This window comes from Dicentrarchus labrax, unplaced genomic scaffold, assembly GCF_905237075.1.
Source record: "Dicentrarchus labrax unplaced genomic scaffold, dlabrax2021, whole genome shotgun sequence".
Classification (NCBI taxonomy): domain Eukaryota; kingdom Metazoa; phylum Chordata; class Actinopteri; family Moronidae; genus Dicentrarchus; species Dicentrarchus labrax.
Genome location: NW_026136721.1, coordinates 18383061 through 18401782, shown reverse-complemented (window position 1 = coordinate 18401782; position 18722 = coordinate 18383061). Strand labels below are relative to the sequence as shown.

At 39.6% G+C, this 18722-nt stretch overlaps 5 protein-coding genes across 5 annotated transcripts; 2 read left to right on the top strand and 3 right to left on the bottom strand.

The window, feature by feature from the left end:
- Positions 1–5: 5 nt before the first annotated feature.
- On the bottom strand, positions 6–2823 carry LOC127354305 (histone H4). The gene is made up of 2 exons (XM_051384148.1): positions 1233–2823; positions 6–896 (listed from the first exon to the last, which is right to left on the bottom strand). Exon 1 carries the CDS (start codon positions 2744–2746, stop codon positions 2435–2437), a length of 312 nt encoding a protein of 103 aa, XP_051240108.1. The 5' UTR covers positions 2747–2823; the 3' UTR covers positions 6–896; positions 1233–2434.
- A 3317-nt stretch (positions 2824–6140) lies between these two features.
- LOC127354293 (histone H1-like) lies at positions 6141–7446 on the top strand. Its single transcript, XM_051384137.1, has one exon. It carries the CDS (start codon positions 6182–6184, stop codon positions 6857–6859), a length of 678 nt encoding a protein of 225 aa, XP_051240097.1. The 5' UTR covers positions 6141–6181; the 3' UTR covers positions 6860–7446.
- A 551-nt stretch (positions 7447–7997) lies between these two features.
- Positions 7998–8602, bottom strand: LOC127354302 (histone H2A). The gene has a single exon (XM_051384145.1). It carries the CDS (start codon positions 8600–8602, stop codon positions 8216–8218), a length of 387 nt encoding a protein of 128 aa, XP_051240105.1. The 3' UTR covers positions 7998–8215.
- Positions 8603–8977: 375 nt separating this feature from the next.
- Positions 8978–9753, top strand: LOC127354299 (histone H3). Its single transcript, XM_051384142.1, has one exon. The coding sequence runs from the start codon at positions 8984–8986 to the stop codon at positions 9392–9394; it is 411 nt and encodes a 136-aa protein (XP_051240102.1). The 5' UTR covers positions 8978–8983; the 3' UTR covers positions 9395–9753.
- A 1886-nt stretch (positions 9754–11639) lies between these two features.
- On the bottom strand, positions 11640–16796 carry LOC127354286 (CD209 antigen-like protein C). Its single transcript, XM_051384122.1, has 6 exons — positions 16627–16796; positions 15986–16072; positions 15575–15814; positions 13725–13882; positions 13525–13637; positions 11640–12224 (listed from the first exon to the last, which is right to left on the bottom strand). Exons 1-6 carry the CDS (start codon positions 16706–16708, stop codon positions 12053–12055), a joined length of 852 nt encoding a protein of 283 aa, XP_051240082.1. The 5' UTR covers positions 16709–16796; the 3' UTR covers positions 11640–12052.
- Positions 16797–18722: the final 1926 nt, after the last annotated feature.

Genomic DNA, 18722 nt, shown 5'->3' with positions numbered 1-18722 from the left:
CAGTGTTACATTGCATTGTTTAATTTGGTTTTCCTGTTCAACCACTAGATGGCAACACCAGACATGAATTTTACATACTGTACAGTACTTTTGTATAGCTATATCAATTTAAATGTCTCAAATACAATAAATTTGGTTCCACAATAAAACACTTCCACCGTGGCCATCGACAGATACATTGTCATCTATTAGTCTGCCCATGAAATCAGTTAGCACAGTCTACAATTTATAGCCACCATGGATGCCATAGCGATAATCAAATCAAATTATACTATCATCAAAACGGTAATTAATCAAATCTTTCCAGAACATATTCAGTATATATTCGGCTGGCAATATGCAATCAATACAACCATTTACAATTCAACATTTGGAGAGTACAACATAACACAACTCACCATTTAATAACACACTCACTCATCACTTGTATTGAAATTTTGCTCGCCTCTCTTTCAAGCAGGCAAAGTGATCAATTACCCTCTCATTGAAATCAGGCATGTTCCTGACAAGTTCTCTCTCCATGGAAAGCATGGACAATCCATTCAGACGTTCCTGTTCCATTGTATTTCTCAGGAACGTCTTTTTTCTCTTTAAGGTGGAGAAACACCTCTCAGCTTCAGCTGTTGTCATCGGAGTGGTTATGAGGATGTTCAACAGCACCACAGTCTCAGAGAAGGTTTCCTGGAGGTTGCAGCTCTGTAGAAAGTTCAGTCCTGAGCTTCTCCTTGTGTAGCATGGGGTATGACCTCACGGTGGTATTCAGAGCCTCTTCAGGGAATGTTTTCAGATGCCGGTCAGAAGTGTTGCTAGAGCTCTCCCTCTAGCAACACAGCACTCACAAGGTGGCTGGTGAAGGAGAACCTGTCTTTGGCATGGCCCAGGATTGTGTCACAGATCTGTTAAATTATAAAAATGTATAGTCAGTAACACACAATTGTAAAAAAAAATAGGGAAGGGAGACAGATCAAAAGTGTTAGAATATGAATGAGACAGTATGTCATTGTCATTATCAACAATTCCTGTCTTTAAAAAAACCAGTAATACTAGTAAGTTTTGCAAGTTTGAATAACTTTCTGGAAATGGCTGAAAAAAACTCACTATTTCTGGATGTGCTTAACTTACTTACAGATGATTAAATTGGTTCTTTTCGGTTCCTATACATTATTGCCATCACAACATGCAGACATTTAGTAATGAACATGTGCATACTTATTATAATTGTATTATCTTACCTGATGGCCTGAACACTGCTGGTGAAGTTCTGCAGGGCACGTTTGATGAACACTATGTCAATGTGCCTCTTCTGCAGCAGTTGGTACATCATGTCAACATGAGGCATGATTTGTTGAAACAACTGCAGGAAAAAACAGAAATCTTCATCCTGCAGAATCCTCAGGAAGCCAGATGCCTCCCTCATGGTGGTGCTGTCAGTTGAGCTGTCTGACCTGATGGTCTCAAAGCACTCTATGAGGTCGCCCCGGTTCTCATAGACGGTACTCACGATCCTGCTGTTGAAGTTCCATCTTGTGGATGATGCTCTAGGCAGCCTTTGTGCAACAATCTGGTCAAGAAGGGCCTTGCGTTTGGGTGACCGGGTAAAAAAAACTGGAAATCCCACCCAATTAAATTCAGCTGGTGTGCATAACAATGCAAATAATGGGCATTTTTTAACTCTTCGAGTACCTGGCAACAGCTTGTGTTTTTATTTTCTATAAAATAGTATCTGTGGTACTTCAAATAAAAACATGAAGACTTTCTATTACTTTTTTTGCAAACCAACAGGTGGTGCCAAGGCCCAGCGAAGGACAGCTGCAAAAAAATAGTCATTATGATCTCCACAATAATACTGGTTGTCACTTTGGCCCATATCATTTCCTTTTATAGACTGACCCCGGCCTCCCGTCACAGAAAGGAAAGTTGATGTGGCCCCCACCAAAAAGAGGTTGGGGACCCCTGGCTTAAACGATGTTCAGGGCTCATTTTCTCACAGCAGCATAACTAATATTTCACACCTTCATCACAGAAAATTTAAATATATTAAGTGATCAAGTCTGGTTCATCTCATGACTTTAAAACTCAGATCTGAAATATAAAGCGCTGGTCACAAGAAATACACATTAAGACAAAAATGCAAAGAAAATAAAGTGTAATAAAGATTTGTGGGTTCAAGTCCATCAGTTGTATGCGTTACCAGCATCCATTTGGTTCACTTTCACTTCATGTATGTCTACCTTCTGGCCATTTAAGGCAGCACCCAAAAACACATCTATTAACTGGAGTACTGATGTTGTAGAACCAAACCTATGTGACCACAGGCAACAACCACTTTTAAGACACAACACAAGTTTTCTCACTATAAATCAGGACTGTGTCTCTTTGAGAGAGTGTGTGCGGCCCTTAAAAGGACCTTTGGTTCAGTGGATCAATAACAGGTTTAACCTCCGAAGCCGTACAGAGTGCGTCCCTGCCTCTTCAGAGCATAAACCACATCCATGGCGGTCACGGTCTTTCTCTTGGCGTGCTCGGTGTAGGTGACGGCATCACGGATCACATTCTCCAGGAAGACCTTCAACACACCGCGGGTCTCCTCGTAGATCAGACCGGAGATACGCTTCACTCCACCGCGGCGAGCCAGACGGCGGATAGCGGGCTTGGTGATTCCCTGGATGTTATCACGGAGGACTTTACGGTGCCGCTTAGCGCCTCCTTTACCGAGTCCTTTACCTCCCTTTCCTCTTCCGCTCATTTTAACGTATCAAGTGTTTGATATGAAGGTTTCTCTCTCTCCGCTGTCCCACTACTTAACTCCTGACTGAGGACGTGATTGAACACAGCCACTGTCTTCTTCTCTGGCTTTTAATGAGGTTGATGATGAACTCTTTGGTGCTTTAGCGCCACCTACTGAACAACTACAGGAACCACAGACAACAGGTTCTCAATAAAGTAAAAGAAAATTCCTTAAATCCTGAAGAACAGTTTTAAATACACTCATGTAGTGACTAACAAAGGAATCAATACGTTTATATTCTAGTGTCTCTGTGACTTGAATTTCCCTTGGGATAAATAAAGTATCTATCTATCTATCTATCTATCTATCTATCTTTAAATATATTGGGATTAATTATGAAGTGATGGAAATATACATACATTACAATTAAATTTTTATTTATTTTGTTTGTGTGATTTCAGATTACACAAAACATGTAAACACTAATTTTATTTTGAATACAAGGGCAAGAATAAACAAAAATAATAAAATGGTGAGTGCAGCTTCCAGATGGATGGTTCTTTTAAAGACCTCTGAGTACCAATGACATATTTTTGACTGCAATTAGTGAAGGGCAGAACCAGACACAAGGTAAATCTTATGTAATAGTGAAGATAGTGGGCAGCGGTGAACTGGATCAGCTGGTGTCTACTGTTAAAAAGCAGGACTGTATCGTTCACATGAGACTTCAGGTAGTTCAATACCCAGTTCCCCTCTCCAGGCGTCCCTGATTTTCTCAGTAGATGATGTAGTACAAACATACAAACATCAGGAGCCTCCCTGAAGGGATTCAGAGTTGAACTTGAAGGTAAGATTTAAGATTTTATTATTAATTATTAATCCCTTATTGGACAAATTCTTTCTTTTTTTAACTCTTTTTTATTTTATACACACACACACACACACACACACACACACACACACACACACACACACAGGCTGAAATGCACACTCATGCACATGTTGAGCTTGTGGACATGCAAACATGGAGAGAGATGGTGGAGTGATGGGCTGCCATGTTAGCAGCGCCTCAGGAGCAGTTTTGGGATTATGTGTCTTGCTCAAGGGCACCTCAGCAGTGCACAGAAGGTGAAACTGGCACTTCTTCAGCTACTAGTCCACACTCCATAATGTGGTCTGTGGGACTTGAACCTGTGACCCTCTGGTTCCCAAGTCAATGAAAGAAATGGGAGTGAAGCAAATCCAATTTCTCTCTCAGCAGACTGAACGATGCAAACAGACCATCGATATTTAGGTCATCAATAGAAATTCTGTCCATCAGGGCGTGATCGCTCTGTTATCAAAGAATCTTTTCTGAGGACATATTTGAAAACAGATGCACGGCCTGTTCTTCTTCTTTGGCTTTTCATGGCGGTTTATGATAAACTAGTATGATTATATTTATTAGAGGGGGAATCTTCATAAGACATTTTTGGCTTCAAACCTCTCCTGCACATTGTTTTTATTTTAAATTGTATTGTTGTTGTATATATTGTATAGTGTATGTGCAAATAATGATGATGCAGCGCAGCAGGATGCTTTGTGATTGGCTGCAGCTGTGTCTCACTCAGCTCTCCCAGGTGAGTACAGTCGGAGCTTCCTGTCCTCTTCTTCTTCCTCTTCCTGTGTGTCCATCACTGTCAGAGGTGTTGAACTGACAGAAAAATGCTCTTTAGTCTGCAGAATCTGATGCATAAAAGCTTTATTAGAGCCAACACACCAACAAAACAATGAGTGTGGTCCCGGGACCAGACTAACTTTTCTGCATACAAACCCATTATATACTGTATAATAACTCCAGATCACCACCCACTGGTGTTTTAAACATTGACACTATTTTACAAATCAGAACCAATATTATAATTTTTGAGAAGTGGACATTTGTTTATGTCCAAAGGACCAGATCAAAGGTTTTTATTTTTTTAGCCATCCTAACTTATTATAGTTCCATGTCATATACTAGAATATAGGTTATTGACTTGTTTTTCAATTTAATTCAACAGCTGTCACCTGTATATTTCTTGTCTGAAACCTTTTACCTGAACCGTGTTATCTGATCAGGACCCTTCAGTGCCCCTCATGGTCACATCGGCACTTCCACACAATCTGAAAGAAAAACAACAGAGACCAAATGGACAAAATAAAGTTGTAATATAGAATAATTACTGTATTTTACATGAATCCTTTCCATGTTTGGTAGGACTTTAATTTAAAACTGCTAGCATTTAGAATAGGTTTATAAACAATTAATAAAACGTAACCCTCTAAACACATTATTGTGTAGCTGCAAGAAGATAAGTATTTAAAGTGTCCATTAATCTTTATTACTTATTATAACTCCTCAAATGAACAGTTAGAGAATGAGTGAAAACACAGTGTAACATAATGATATATAATTATACAGCTGTATTTTTAAATGGATCTAAATTGTTTTAAAACTGGTGCACATGTTATTTAATGCATTTAAGACACTGTAACATGGAGACAATATTTTCATCCTCAGCTGACATAAAGCAATAATGCTGCAGTTTGTAGTCATTTTTTAAATTTAAATAAAATATATTATATAATTGTGAGTCTGACCCGCTGCTACTGACTGATACAACAGATAAAGTGTGTAACTGAATTCTTTTAAATTATTCTGACTGTAATTTTAATAATGATTAATCATCAATAATGCTGCTGGAGATCATTTTTGATCAGGAACAAATATTTTAACCTGAATTTATGTTACTATGAGATTATTGAACAAAGTCCAAATCCTCAATTTCAACATCAGCAGTGAACAAATGTGTGATAATAGTGTTTTGTCATATTTAACAATAATATATTGATCAGTGAAACTCAGCCACGATGATCAGCTCTGATGTGAAGTGTGTGACCGTGAGTCTCAGCCATCACCAGTGTGTGTTTGCTGCGAGCAGAATAAGTTGATTTTATCCCAAAGTGATCATCAGCAGAGGATTGTTTTTACTTTGAGTGTGTGAACAAACATGTGGAGCGACTGGAAAACGTGTTTTGACGGAGCTGCGATGCATTTGAAATGATTTCCGGAGAGAAATGAGTGTTAAAAGCCGCCGAGCAGCGCCGCTCAGGACGGTGAATATGTGAGGTTTGGAGGCTCCCCAAAGAAAATGCAGAGAGCATCAGAGCTCTACAAGAGCTGAATATGAAGAGACACAAGTCCGCTATCGGCTCCCTTCACCGTCAGCCTCCAGCACTTGTCCCACATTGAGTTTGGAGCGTTTTATCGATGAGGAGAAAACACAAGTGAGCCGGCATCAGGAGGCAGGGGCCGGGTTGAGTCTCCACGGTCCTCATGGTGTGTTTAAGGGCAGCCTCCTGCTCCGGACTCTCCAACACTCAGTGTCACTGTCGTATCGCGCCGAGCAGAAAGACAACATTAAGTTGACAATGGCAGAAGTAGCTCCAGCTCCCGCCGCCGCCGCCGCCGCCGCCCCGGCTAAAGCAGCCAAGAAGAAGGTTTCCAAACCGAAGAAGGCCGGCCCCAGCGTCAGCGAGCTCATCCTGAAAACTGTGGCCGCATCCAAGGAGCGCAGCGGCGTGTCTGCGGCCGCCCTCAAGAAGGCTCTGGCTGCCGGAGGCTACGATGTGGAGAAGAACAAGGCCCGCGTCAAGACCGCCATCAAGGGCCTGGTGGCCAAAGGGACTCTGGTCCAGACCAAGGGGACCGGGGCCTCCGGATCCTTCAAGATGAGCAAGAAGACGGCCGAGCCCGCAGCCAAGAAGAAGAAGCCGGCAGCAGCAGTCAAGAAAGCCTCCGCTCCTAAAGCCAAGAAGCCCGCAGCAGCAGCAGCAGGAGCAGGAGCAGGAGCCAAGAAAGGCAAAGCAGCAGCGGCCAAAAAGCCCAAAGCAGCGGCCGCCAAGAAGCCCGCAGCCGCTAAGAAGTCCCCGAAGAAGGCCAAGAAACCCGCGGCAGCGGCGGCAGCCAAGAAAGCCGTGGCCAAGAGCCCCAAGAAGGCCACCAAGAGCCCCAAGAAGGTGGTGAAGAAAGCTCCTGCAGCCAAGAAAGCCCCCGCAAAGAAGGCTGCAAAGCCCAAAGCCAAGAAGGCAGCACCCAAGAAGAAGTGAGCTGTCAGCAGTCTGAATGTGTCCGACTAAAGGCTCTTTTAAGAGCCACCAACACTCACCTTAAAGAGCAAGGTCCTGGTTATTATTGTTACTGTTGTTGTTATCTCCAGATGTTAGGAGGTTTTCTATTATTGTTACAATGTAACCTGAGCTGAGGCTGTCTGTCAACACTGATGAAGACATATAAAGGTAAAATGTATCATAATGTATTATAGAAAACAAATATCTGAGGAGAGCCAGTCAGCTAATTTATATTTTTCACTCTTTTATATTTGAGGATTTTTTTGTATAGTGATTGTATGAAACATAAAATATTAGAACATGAAGGAGAAAACAACTTTACTCACTTTACTAAGAGTGAGACAAACTAACCTGAATACAGAAATCTTCACATTGGATTTACAGTAATAATAATTTGTTTTGTGTAACCTAAAACTCATAATTAATCAGTGTTACGGTTATACGAGAACAATAACATTTTAGTTTTTATAACAGTGACATGATAATCAAACTGACCCTGGAACATAATGAGCATATTGAACATATAACATGTCTTTATGTCTAATACATCTTTAGGCCGTTAACATTGAATAATTTATATATATATATTTTAAAATATATATATATATATATATATATATATAAAATAATTTTTTTTTTTTTTTTTTTTTTTTTTATTTTTTTTTTTTTTTTTTTTTTTTTTTTTTTTTTTTTTTTTTTTTTTTTTTTTTTTTTTTTTTTTTTTTTTTTTTTTTTTTTTTATTTTTTTTTTTTTTTTTTTTTTTTTTTTTTTTTTTTTTTTTTTTTTTTTTTTAAAAATATATATATATATATATATATATATATATATATATATATATATATATATATATATATATATATATATATATATATATATATAAATAGCCTATATTGTGGTTTTTGATGTTTACTTTAGTTCCAACCTGTCAAATCTTTAGATTTAACACATCTGATGTTTAACTTTGTTACATTGAAACAGATCTTCTGTTATTGTTACAATGTAACCTGAGCTGGATATTTCTGGTTCTATTATATTGTTATACAGGTCATCTGTCAACACTGGATAGTAAAGACTAATGTCAGAACAAGTTAATAAGTGACAATATAGAGAGATTAATAATGTGAGTCAATTAAATAAGCTTTGTTTTAATATTTGAGGATTTGTTATATATTGATTGTAAGAAACAATGTCAGAATATCTTCACAAAAGTCTAATAAAATAAATCAACTAGTTAATTAATGAGTGTAATCAGAGCCATTAGAAACGTTGCTGTTTGAGGAGAGTTTGTGGCTCTTAAAAGAGCCTTTATGTGTGTTTTCCAGCGGGCAGCAGGTTCACTTGGACTTGGCGGGCTTCTCGGTCTTCTTGGGCAGCAGAACAGCCTGGATGTTGGGCAGCACGCCGCCCTGAGCGATGGTCACTCCGCCCAGGAGCTTGTTGAGCTCCTCGTCGTTGCGGACAGCCAGCTGCAGGTGACGGGGGATGATCCGGGTCTTCTTGTTGTCGCGGGCAGCGTTTCCAGCCAACTCCAGGATCTCAGCGGTCAGGTACTCCAGCACAGCCGCCAGGTAGACGGGGGCGCCGGCACCCACACGCTCCGCATAGTTGCCTTTGCGCAGCAGCCTGTGAACACGGCCGACCGGGAACTGGAGCCCGGCCCGGGAGGAGCGGGTCTTTGCCTTAGCTCGGGCTTTTCCGCCGGTTTTGCCTCGTCCGCTCATTTTCGATGCTTTTACAGTCGACGCTCAAAACAAAGTGTGACTCCGACACATAAAACCCTCCTTTATATGTCCGCGGAGCGTGCGGGGGGCTTCCCGAGAGACCAACCAGAAAACAGGCTGCCGTCGGAGGGCGGCCGCTCCGGGTTTTGGCGGACATTTTGAACGCCTTTCTCCGCCAATGAGCGGCCGAGGTTGGGGCGGGGGGCCGCTCCTCCGGGCGGCGCTGAGCTCCAAGAGGAGCCCCTAACCAATCCGGAGCCGGAGCTGTGGAGCAGCGTCACCGTCTGACAGCCGGTCCCACAGTTTAAGAGCAGCGGGTCTCCTCTCTTTACTACACTTTGGTCCCGTTCACAGGAACAACAACAACCACAAGAAGAAACGATGGCGAGAACCAAGCAGACCGCTCGTAAATCCACCGGAGGCAAAGCCCCCAGGAAGCAGCTGGCTACCAAGGCTGCCCGTAAGAGCGCCCCGGCCACCGGCGGCGTGAAGAAGCCTCACCGTTACAGGCCCGGTACCGTGGCTCTGAGAGAGATCCGTCGGTACCAGAAATCCACCGAGCTGCTGATCCGCAAGCTGCCCTTCCAGCGCCTGGTCCGAGAAATCGCTCAGGACTTCAAGACCGACCTGCGCTTCCAGAGCTCCGCTGTCATGGCTCTGCAGGAGGCCAGTGAGGCTTACCTGGTCGGCCTGTTTGAGGACACCAACCTGTGCGCCATCCACGCCAAGAGGGTCACCATCATGCCCAAAGACATCCAGCTGGCCCGTCGTATCCGCGGAGAGAGAGCTTAAACTGTCTGCTGCTGCTCCACAAAACACAACGGCTCTTTTAAGAGCCACCTCACTGCAGACTAAAGACCCTCTTCCTCTCATCACTCTATTATTTTATGAACTTATTTACTGTAATCAAATCATAATATTTAAATATGCTCTCTCTGTTATACATAGATTTAGAGTTTTGTTTTGGTCCATTTTCCCAGTTTATTGTTTCAGTTTCTTCCCTCAATTGAACTCTGTTGGTCTAATCTCACTACAGGGTCCATTCAGTGTCTCCTGGAGTTGTCTTGTTGTCATGACAACTACTGAATTTACCTTGTGGTGACCCTGATTTTGTCAACTTTCAATCTTAATAAATGTATTAAAGTAGTGTAGCAATTAACTCAAAGTTTAATTAAGAACAACTAATGGCATCATATTTAGTTTAGTTTAAACAGGAATGAAGTTAACCCTGCTGTATATTTATGTGTACAGGGTGTACAGGTGCAGCCCAGTTAACTCCAGCTGCCCTGCTATATACACACACAACATGCCTCCATCTCCATAATCACAAATCAAACACACCCTTCTAATCCGGCGGTCTATTTAAACTATAACATTTCCCTGCTCTCCCTCTGCTCTGTGGATGGCGCTGCTGACTGCACCAGGTTGGGGCCTAGACGTCAAACTCTTACTATGTTTCACCATTGACAGTATATAGCCTATGTAAATTCCAGCAGGGGGAGCTCCACTGGCTGCAGTAACACAGCAGTCCCATTCACTTTAATGGAGAATGAGCCGACTTGATACTTCCTTTTATGAGCTCAGTAAACGGTTTCCTGATGAGTTTATGGTCTTCTTCCAGACATTATGATGTTCATTTAGTAAATTATGGTCTAATTTAGAGTAAAATAAGACGATAAAGCTGCGTCTACTTTTGGGCAGGGCTACCTTTTGATTGAAAAGGTCACTCTCAGTGAATCTATCCAGCCACAAAACTCAGATCAAACTGTCGAAGTAGGCAGTGCCGATCAGAAATGAAGCTAGATTATGTTACTGCATTGATGTGTCTCAATTAAAATCGTTTCAGAAACATATTTTACTGTCAATTTTAGGGACAAGTCAAAACTGCGCAGCCAATGAGTGCAGATCAACTCGCAGTACGTCACGTCCGCTGGCTCGTGCCGGCTCCATTTTACTGTCATGGCGACGGCCAAAACACAGAACTCAAGGCTTCAAAACGGTTCTGCACAAACCCACTGGTGACTTCACGATGTATTTGTGTACATCCATGTTGAATTATTTTCAGAGAGGTGAGTTAAGTGTCACATCCGAAATATATTTTGCAGCAGTGCTCTGACTATAAATGGAAATCACCTCCTTACATGTACAACAAAAGCTTTTTATCTCATCAGCCCTCAGTTTCCTGTCACAAGAAGTGTGTGTCAGGCACCTCAGGACCAAACTGAACTCTCAGAACAGCTCGACATCATGGATCAATTAGATATCTATGTTAACGTATAGAGGAAAACTGGACCTGCACTCTCAGGTAGTGAACACATGCAAACAGATACACATTTGTATATACAAGATCTCAACACTCATTTCAGTATTTGATCTTTACTGCTGGTTTATACAAATGAATGTGCAATAATCTTCTTTAAAAATCCACATACACAAACATACAATAGACTGTATTAAAAAAAACAACTAATAAAGACTTAAATAACTTTACTAATTAATATATATAAACTGTTAAATGTTAATAAAAACTCTCACGTCTAAGGTCGCTGCAGTAGTAGTAGTCACTTACAAGTGTGTCTTGAAAATTGCATTAGTTCCTCGTCATGTCAATAGAAGATGTAATTCAGTCAGCTTTATCCCTCAAAATGTGTTTGCTGTTGTAAATTAGTTGTATATAAATGTAATTTCTAGGAGGCAGAGCTGTGTTAGAACAACTGTAATCTCTCGGTTTTTTTTATTTCAAACTGAAATCTGTAATCTAATTCACTAAAAGAGTTTGGATCAGGCTGACTGACCAAGATGAGGAAGGTGGACGGGACAACTCTGACCACAAGGTTTATACGAATAAGAAAGAAAAGAACCACTAAAAGCAATAAAAGGGGAAAGAAACGTTATTTTTGAATTATTATATTATTGGTACCCTCCACAGCCTGACAACAACTGGGGAACAAAGAAGATTGTGCTGAGCTCTACGTACATAACCTTGACTCTTTATTAAAATGGGATTATATAGAAATTACTGCGTCTGGGTCTCCGGTGATATTAAGCCATTTAATCCAGTCACAACATATCACAGAGAGTTGAAACTTAAGGTGAGAGAACTCTTCCCTGCCGTCATTGTGTAGGTTAAAGGGAACTATAAAGCTGCTCATAACATCTTGACAAATACTCTACATGCAATCAATGTGTGCAAACCATAAATGAGGACTTAATTACATTACAATGATCTGTATTATTGATTACTAACTGATCATTCTATTTCTATTAATTGATCTAGTATGTTGGCTATCAATAACAAAATTCACACCAACAGCTATGGGAGATCATTGCTGTCTTCTATTTTCGAGGGGATCTGCTTGTTTTATTTTTACACTTTCTTTTTTAAATGTGAACTTCTTAGTTCTGCTGAATACAAAAGTAAATTTATTAATTCACATGTACATACACATATTATGTTCTGATATTATGACAGATACATGGATCCTTCTCACACAACCAGCGCAGCTTGTGTTCACAGGGGGCGTCGTTCCAGTTGGCCAGCACTGGGTCGTGGTGAAACATCTCCACACAGCCCTCTTTGTTGTTGGGACCACCGCGGTCTGGCTGGCCGGACTTCCAAAATCTAAATGACAGTACAGTGATGGAGGCCAGAAAGAAGCAGTTCAAATATTTATGTTGGATTACTGGACTGACAGCAGTTTGTACAACAGTATGACACCAATAAACCAGGTTATATAACAGTATGGTCATTTTGGTTGAGTCATGTCATCTTTACAAATCCCCTCTGTAATAACCAAGACCCAACCCAAATTTGGCCAAGTCCAAATCCAGTCTAATGTGGCTAGGTAAGGTCCTGTTGTATGTCAGTGTGTCACCTTTTTCTCAAACACCACAGAAAGTGCAAACTGTAAACTGCAGGGGAAATGAGATGTATTGCTTCTCCTTTCAGCTCCATCATGCTGCTGCCGGAGGCGGTGTTATCTCTCTAATTGGATTTTATTAAGGTTAATCACATTTTGAATTGGGTCTAATTATCCTCAGGTTTATTCACACTGGGTCTGACTGTTCTTTCATTCCTGTTATGACAGATTTACTAAGCTTTAAAAATAAAATTAAGCAAATCAAACCAGTAAGTAAAGTAAATACAGTACCCATTGTTGTATATATTACCTTTATGCATTTACTGAGTCATAATTAAATAAAAAACATACACTGATCAGCCATAACATTATGAGCACTGACAGGGGAAGTGAATAACACTGATTATCTGACCATCGCCCCTGTCAGTGGGTGGGATATATCAGGCAGCAAGTGAACATTTTGTCCTCAAGTTGATGTGTTAGAAGCAAGAAAAATGAGCAGCGTGAGGATTTGAGCGACTTTGACAAGGGCCACATTGTGATGGTTAGACGACTGGGTCAGAGCGTCTCCAAACCTGCAAACCTTCAGGAAGGAAAAGTGGTGAACCGGAGAAAGGATCATGGATGGTCAAGGCTTATTGATGTACTTGCGGAGTGAAGGCTTGCCTGTGTGGTCTGATCCAACAGACGAGCTACTGTAGCTCAAACTGCTGTAAAGTTCATGCTGGTTCTGATAGAAAGGTGTCAGAACACACAGTGCATCACAGTCTGTTGTTTATGGGGCTGATCGGTGTATGTTAAAGTGATAAATATTCAGTTTAAATAAAATAATAGCAGTGCTGTTTTTGATTTTGTTTTTTAAATGATAAAATAGCAGAGGAAATGCACTTCTGATGGGAACAGCCAGGCTACTCCTAACGTGAAAACTGACACTTAGACTTCACTATTTTGATTTAGTGTAAGTATTTTAAATAATCCATAAACTGTAAGACCATTTAAAAAAAAGATCTCTAGGGCCTATCACTGCCTACACAGAATATATTTCTGTGATAATGGCCTCACGGTTCAGTCAGCGCAGATCCATCCACCCATTTGAAGGTCTCAGCTGTCTCAGTGTCATACAGACCAATCCAGACCACGAGGTCATTAGATCCATCCAGATGGTACAAGGCCATCTGTTAATTAAAATAATAGAGAATGTCAGACTTCAATATCAAGAATGGCAAACACACATTATCACAGGCACAGATGGACTGTACTACCTGTTCCTGTTTGCTGTTGATGACCACCAGGTCAGCACCTTTACTCTGACAGTGTTGTCTGCTCTCCTCCCATGTTTTTTTCTCACTGGAGAGGAAGTAACATCTTGAGTTGATCTTTATCCAACCTGCAGGACACTGTTGAGAGGACTCACTCAGCCCTGAAGGACCAAGTAAACAAATTACTTATGATACAACTCCAACTCTGACAATGAATTTAACTTAAAGACAATGAATATATATATTTTATTGTGTATCTGTGACTATAAATGATAATTGTGAATATTTCCTACAAAACAACTATAACTATAAAACTAAAACTGTACAGTCATCAGTTAACCGCTGACTGTGGTCCTAGTATCAGAAAAGACAATTACTGTCCCTGATATGCAGCTAATGTCAAAACATTTAAAGCTTTTATATTTACTTTTTTTAAGAGTTGATGCTTTTGAACTTTTTTAGCAGCGACAAGAGTTTATTTTTAGTTACAAGCAAAATGCCAAAACATGCCCAGTGTTATGAATGATCACCCTAAAAGAGTGCCGTTCTTTGAACAAGCTCATGTTTTTGGGGAACGGTGAACGAAATGTATCCATTTGCAACTCACATCACTGTGAGTTTCAGTAACTCACAAGAGTTAACGATGTTTTGCACTGTTGATATATGTAGTATATATATATATATGAAGTACTAAAAAAGCAGAAAGGAGTACACATCATGAAGAAAGGTAGAGCTAAACAATACCAGACCTGTGTGTGGACCTAGTGCCATCTAGCGGTAAGATGAGCAGCAGATTGCAACCAACTGAACACCACTCACATCTGTATTTGACAACCTGGGAAAGGCCTTATCTACAGATAGTGTTTGGTTGGTCCCTTCTGGGCTAATATATAATGATTTAACATGGCGTCTGAATATTATATTCCACAATCTGAATCAGAATTGGGTTTATTGCCTATTAAGTAGGTTTTCACACAAAAAAACAGAAAGACAGAGATAATATATATACAAATATAAAAAGAAAGACCATATGTACAATATGATTGTTATTTAAATAAATGAATGAAGAGCTGTACAGGAATGTCCAAAATATTGTCCAGGGAATCTGCAAGTTCTGCAGGTTTGCAGTGTGACACGTAATGATATATGTGCAAAGATAAATAGCAAGGGATGTCCATTAATGTATGTTTGGGGCTTTTTTTGTTTTGCAGTGAAATTGCGGAAAAAAAGTGAAAATTGCAACAACAACAAAAAATTATAAGCAGTGTTGGTTAAGTTACTCTTTTTTTTTTTTTACATATTACTCATTACCCTTTAAAAAGTAATATAAGTACTTTACTTATTACTCCCTACCAACAGTAATTAGTTATACTACTAGTCATATTACTTTTCTGCTTCCCCACAAATAGGTAATTGTGTCCCTTCTCCCCAAAATTCAGACTAACGACGATTAAAATCCAGTTTTGTTTGTTTGAATCAAAGTAATGGAATGATTCCAGTGGCTGAATGTAAGTAAGTAAAGCTTTATTTATATAGCACTTTTTTTAAACACAGAGTTACAAAGTGCTTTACAAACAACAAAAATAAAAAACACACAAATATACATATGGGTCTATATATATGCATATATACATTTGGGACTTTGAGCTTAGTTTAAAACGAGTTAATTTGAAGTGAACTGAACTCTGAGCTAGCTCTTGTGAAGTGTGAACATTGGCAGTGGAAAAATGTACCCGGATTTCTGTTATAGTGGGTAGGTTACAAACAGTATGTAGGTAGCGGATAGATGACTTTATATCAGAATGAAAGAAGAAGAAATTACCTAAAGTGAAGGTCATTAGATTTTTTCTCACCCATCAGACTCATCTTAAACCGGTCTCGCTCCTCCTCCACCTTCTTTATCATGTTGATGAGTTCAGTGTTTCGGTTTTCAAGCCGGTTTTTGTCTCTGGTCAAGGCGTTGAATCTTTCTTGTAAGCTGTTGCAGTGATCAGGTTTCCTTTGCTCACAATCCTGCACCACCGTCACCTGGTTTCGGTCACTTAAATTAGTTGAGTTGCAGTCCAAGTGGGTTGGTTCCTTGCTTGAGTACACTGAAAATATAGAAACAAAGAGTTAAATAGAAATTTTTCTTTTTTATTTATTTAAATCCAAAATATTTTTTCAGGTTTTGTTTGACATAAAGATGATAAAAAGTTTGACAACAACGTCAAATTACTCAAAGTGCAAATTTTAGTTACACAATGCCAAGAAAACATACTCACAAGTAAGGCGCAGAGAAACATTGAGAGTGGCTTGTATGATACACAGCATGCCAAAGCAGAGGAAGAGCACCTGATAGAGTCTTCTCCCTGCAAAATTAACACATAAGCCAATACTTTTAGTAAAGAATCTGAATCACTTCATTTTGAGTTAAAACTAATATGTGCCAATGACGTCCAGAAAGATCCCTCTTTGCACAATACAGGAAATACGCTTCGCTTTCACACGAGAAAAGGTTTTCAGGAAGAGGACAACACTGAGTTTAGCGAGACAGGGACATTAATGCTAACCTTAAATCTGATACAGCTTTTAACATTTGAGACCAGTGTTACACTGGTTTCCATGCAGTGGATGTGTCTGATGTGACCTGTAACCCCACATAATATAATTGTAATAATGGCAATGCAGCGGACTGGGGAAGTGGAAATGTGTCAGAAGAGAGAGGCAGAATGAACAGAACAGGACTGATTGGTAAAACTGTGTGAAATTGGTTCACAACCAAAATGAACAATGTTGTTATTATTTACCATATTTCACCTTTTTTTAAGACTGAGTCCTGATCCGATATAGTTGCACAGTCCACACTTCAAGTACAATAAAGTTATTTCTCCTTGCATTTATATTTCTGATACATTTGGCCTACCTGTTTGATTTTCATCCCCCCTGCGTCTCTGGTCACGTCTTGGCTGCTCATTAACATAATCCAATATTTCAAGTTCCTGCATCCCCTGGGTTGTCTTAATATTTGGTGAGAAGGTCTGTGGTCTGACCAGTAAAGTGTGTGTTCCCTCTTTTGGTGCAAGAGCGAACTAACACACACTTACTCTGTGGTTAACACATTTAGAAGAAGTATAAGAAAAAAACACAATGTGGAAGTGTAACGTGACTCACTAAAATCTGTTTCACACGAATTACTGAATTAATATCTTTTTCAGTTCTTGTTGTGTAATGGAATATTATTCAAAACCTTTAATTTAAATTTAATTTTACCATTGTAGTGATACTCTAATACATAATAAATCTAATACTCATAATGCATTCATGTTCCAGTCCCGGGTTAAGATTAAAATGGTTTTATTATGTGACACAGATTTAAAGTATAACTACTACTCCTCAGTCCTCTTCTGTTATCTTTCACACTGGGCCACCGTAGAGGGCACTTTATCATGTTTTATCTACCACACGGGAAACAAAGAGCACACTTTCGCAACAGCTTTTTTCGAACATGTGGGTACACTTTCACAATTGTGCATCAACAAAACTATGATCCATATCTGAACAGACACAGGTACAAAACAGGAAAACTGGACAAAAAGCAGAGACAAGATGCATTGATTAAAACTAAAACTCTGTCAGTGCACAAAGACAGAAACATAAGTACACTTTTTTACATCAGATTTATACAGCATGTACATACACATAGGTCTGTAGTGCTCTCCACTCCCACCGTCTGACAAAAAATAGATTCAAACATGTTCTTAATTACCTGTTTTTGTATCAATCATTTTGTCTCCTCCACTAATTCTGTTCACAAAGTACAATTTCATTGATAGTGTTGCATCAGAGAGAATATGACAACAAAACTACAGAGGAATAAAATGTGTATATAAATACATTAGAGATTGGCATTTTACAGATTACTATATCAGGCCAGTCAGTGTAAGGCAGCAGGAAGAGGACCCAAATGCAAAAATGAAGGCAGAAGGGGTCACAAAATGGGTATCAAGTCCAAACAGAAGTAACTGAAAGTCTGTGTTTAACCAGGAAAAGGCTAGCAGATAAAGGTTCCAGGTGTCAGGTTTCAGGTTTCAGCGTTGAGGTTACATTGCCCATGTTACAGAGACTGATGAGAGAAAGTACATAGTAACACAATAATCAAACAGGTGCTTGCTGAGCTGGATAAGACTGGAGAAGGCCCCTCCCATCAAATATTCTGGACTTGTGAACAAGCACTTTATAGATCTCCAACTCCTTTGGACTCTTTTTAAATGTTTTCTGATGCACTTTGATACTTGATGAACTTTATTGTTAAACTATTTTGTAATATTTTAATGTCAAATTTCAATAAAGTTTATTTACGAAAAGGTGGTGAGAGTCACGTTACTGGGAAGTAGAGGAGTGAGGCAGCCATTATGATACACTGTAAAGAAAATGTCTGGTGAAACTGTGTGAAATTGGTTAACAACCTAAATGAACAATGTTGTTATTATTTACCATATTTTACCTTTTTTTTATTTCTATTTTATCATATAACACTCAGCTGACTCCAGAGAACTGTGTGTGTCTGAAGATGAGGTCTGCATGTTCTATTTAGTGTTTTATAGATGTCAGTATAAGTGTAGGAAATTGCTTAAGCATGAATATCCAACATGTCCTGAAACTATCCTGCACAACTGACCAAACTGACTTCATGTTAAACTGTTGTTGTTGTTCCTGTACCCACAGTGAATATACTATTTATGTCTAGACTGATAGATTGTTCTCATGGTTTCACATGCTTTAAATTCATTATGATTTAATTTCATTTAACACTGTGGCAGCCGGATGTCTAACTCAGAAAAAAAATTTGTGGACGAATTGTAAATCTTGGTTATAATTTGTGACCATTGCAGGAGACAGACATAGGGAAGGAACAGTAGTGGTTCAAGAGGTAAAAAAAATCATTGTGACATACGTACTTCTGCTTTTTCTCACAGATTAGGTCATAGCTTTGCAATGTTGGAGTTTTGGATCTATTTC

Coding starts and splice junctions, on each gene's coding strand:
- LOC127354305 (XM_051384148.1), bottom strand. CDS start 2,746: ATGAGCGGAAGAGGAAAGGGAGGTAAAGGACTCGGTAAAGGAGGCGCT.
- LOC127354293 (XM_051384137.1), top strand. CDS start 6,182: ATGGCAGAAGTAGCTCCAGCTCCCGCCGCCGCCGCCGCCGCCGCCCCG.
- LOC127354302 (XM_051384145.1), bottom strand. CDS start 8,602: ATGAGCGGACGAGGCAAAACCGGCGGAAAAGCCCGAGCTAAGGCAAAG.
- LOC127354299 (XM_051384142.1), top strand. CDS start 8,984: ATGGCGAGAACCAAGCAGACCGCTCGTAAATCCACCGGAGGCAAAGCC.
- LOC127354286 (XM_051384122.1), bottom strand. CDS start 16,708: ATGCAGGAACTTGAAATATTGGATTATGTTAATGAGCAGCCAAGACGT. Junction 13,883..15,574: donor GTTTAAGATGAGTCTGATGG/GTGAGAAAAAAT, acceptor TTGGTCCTTCAG/GGCTGAGTGAGTCCTCTCAA. Junction 12,225..13,524: donor GGATCTGCGCTGACTGAACC/GTGAGGCCATTA, acceptor ACTGTCATTTAG/ATTTTGGAAGTCCGGCCAGC.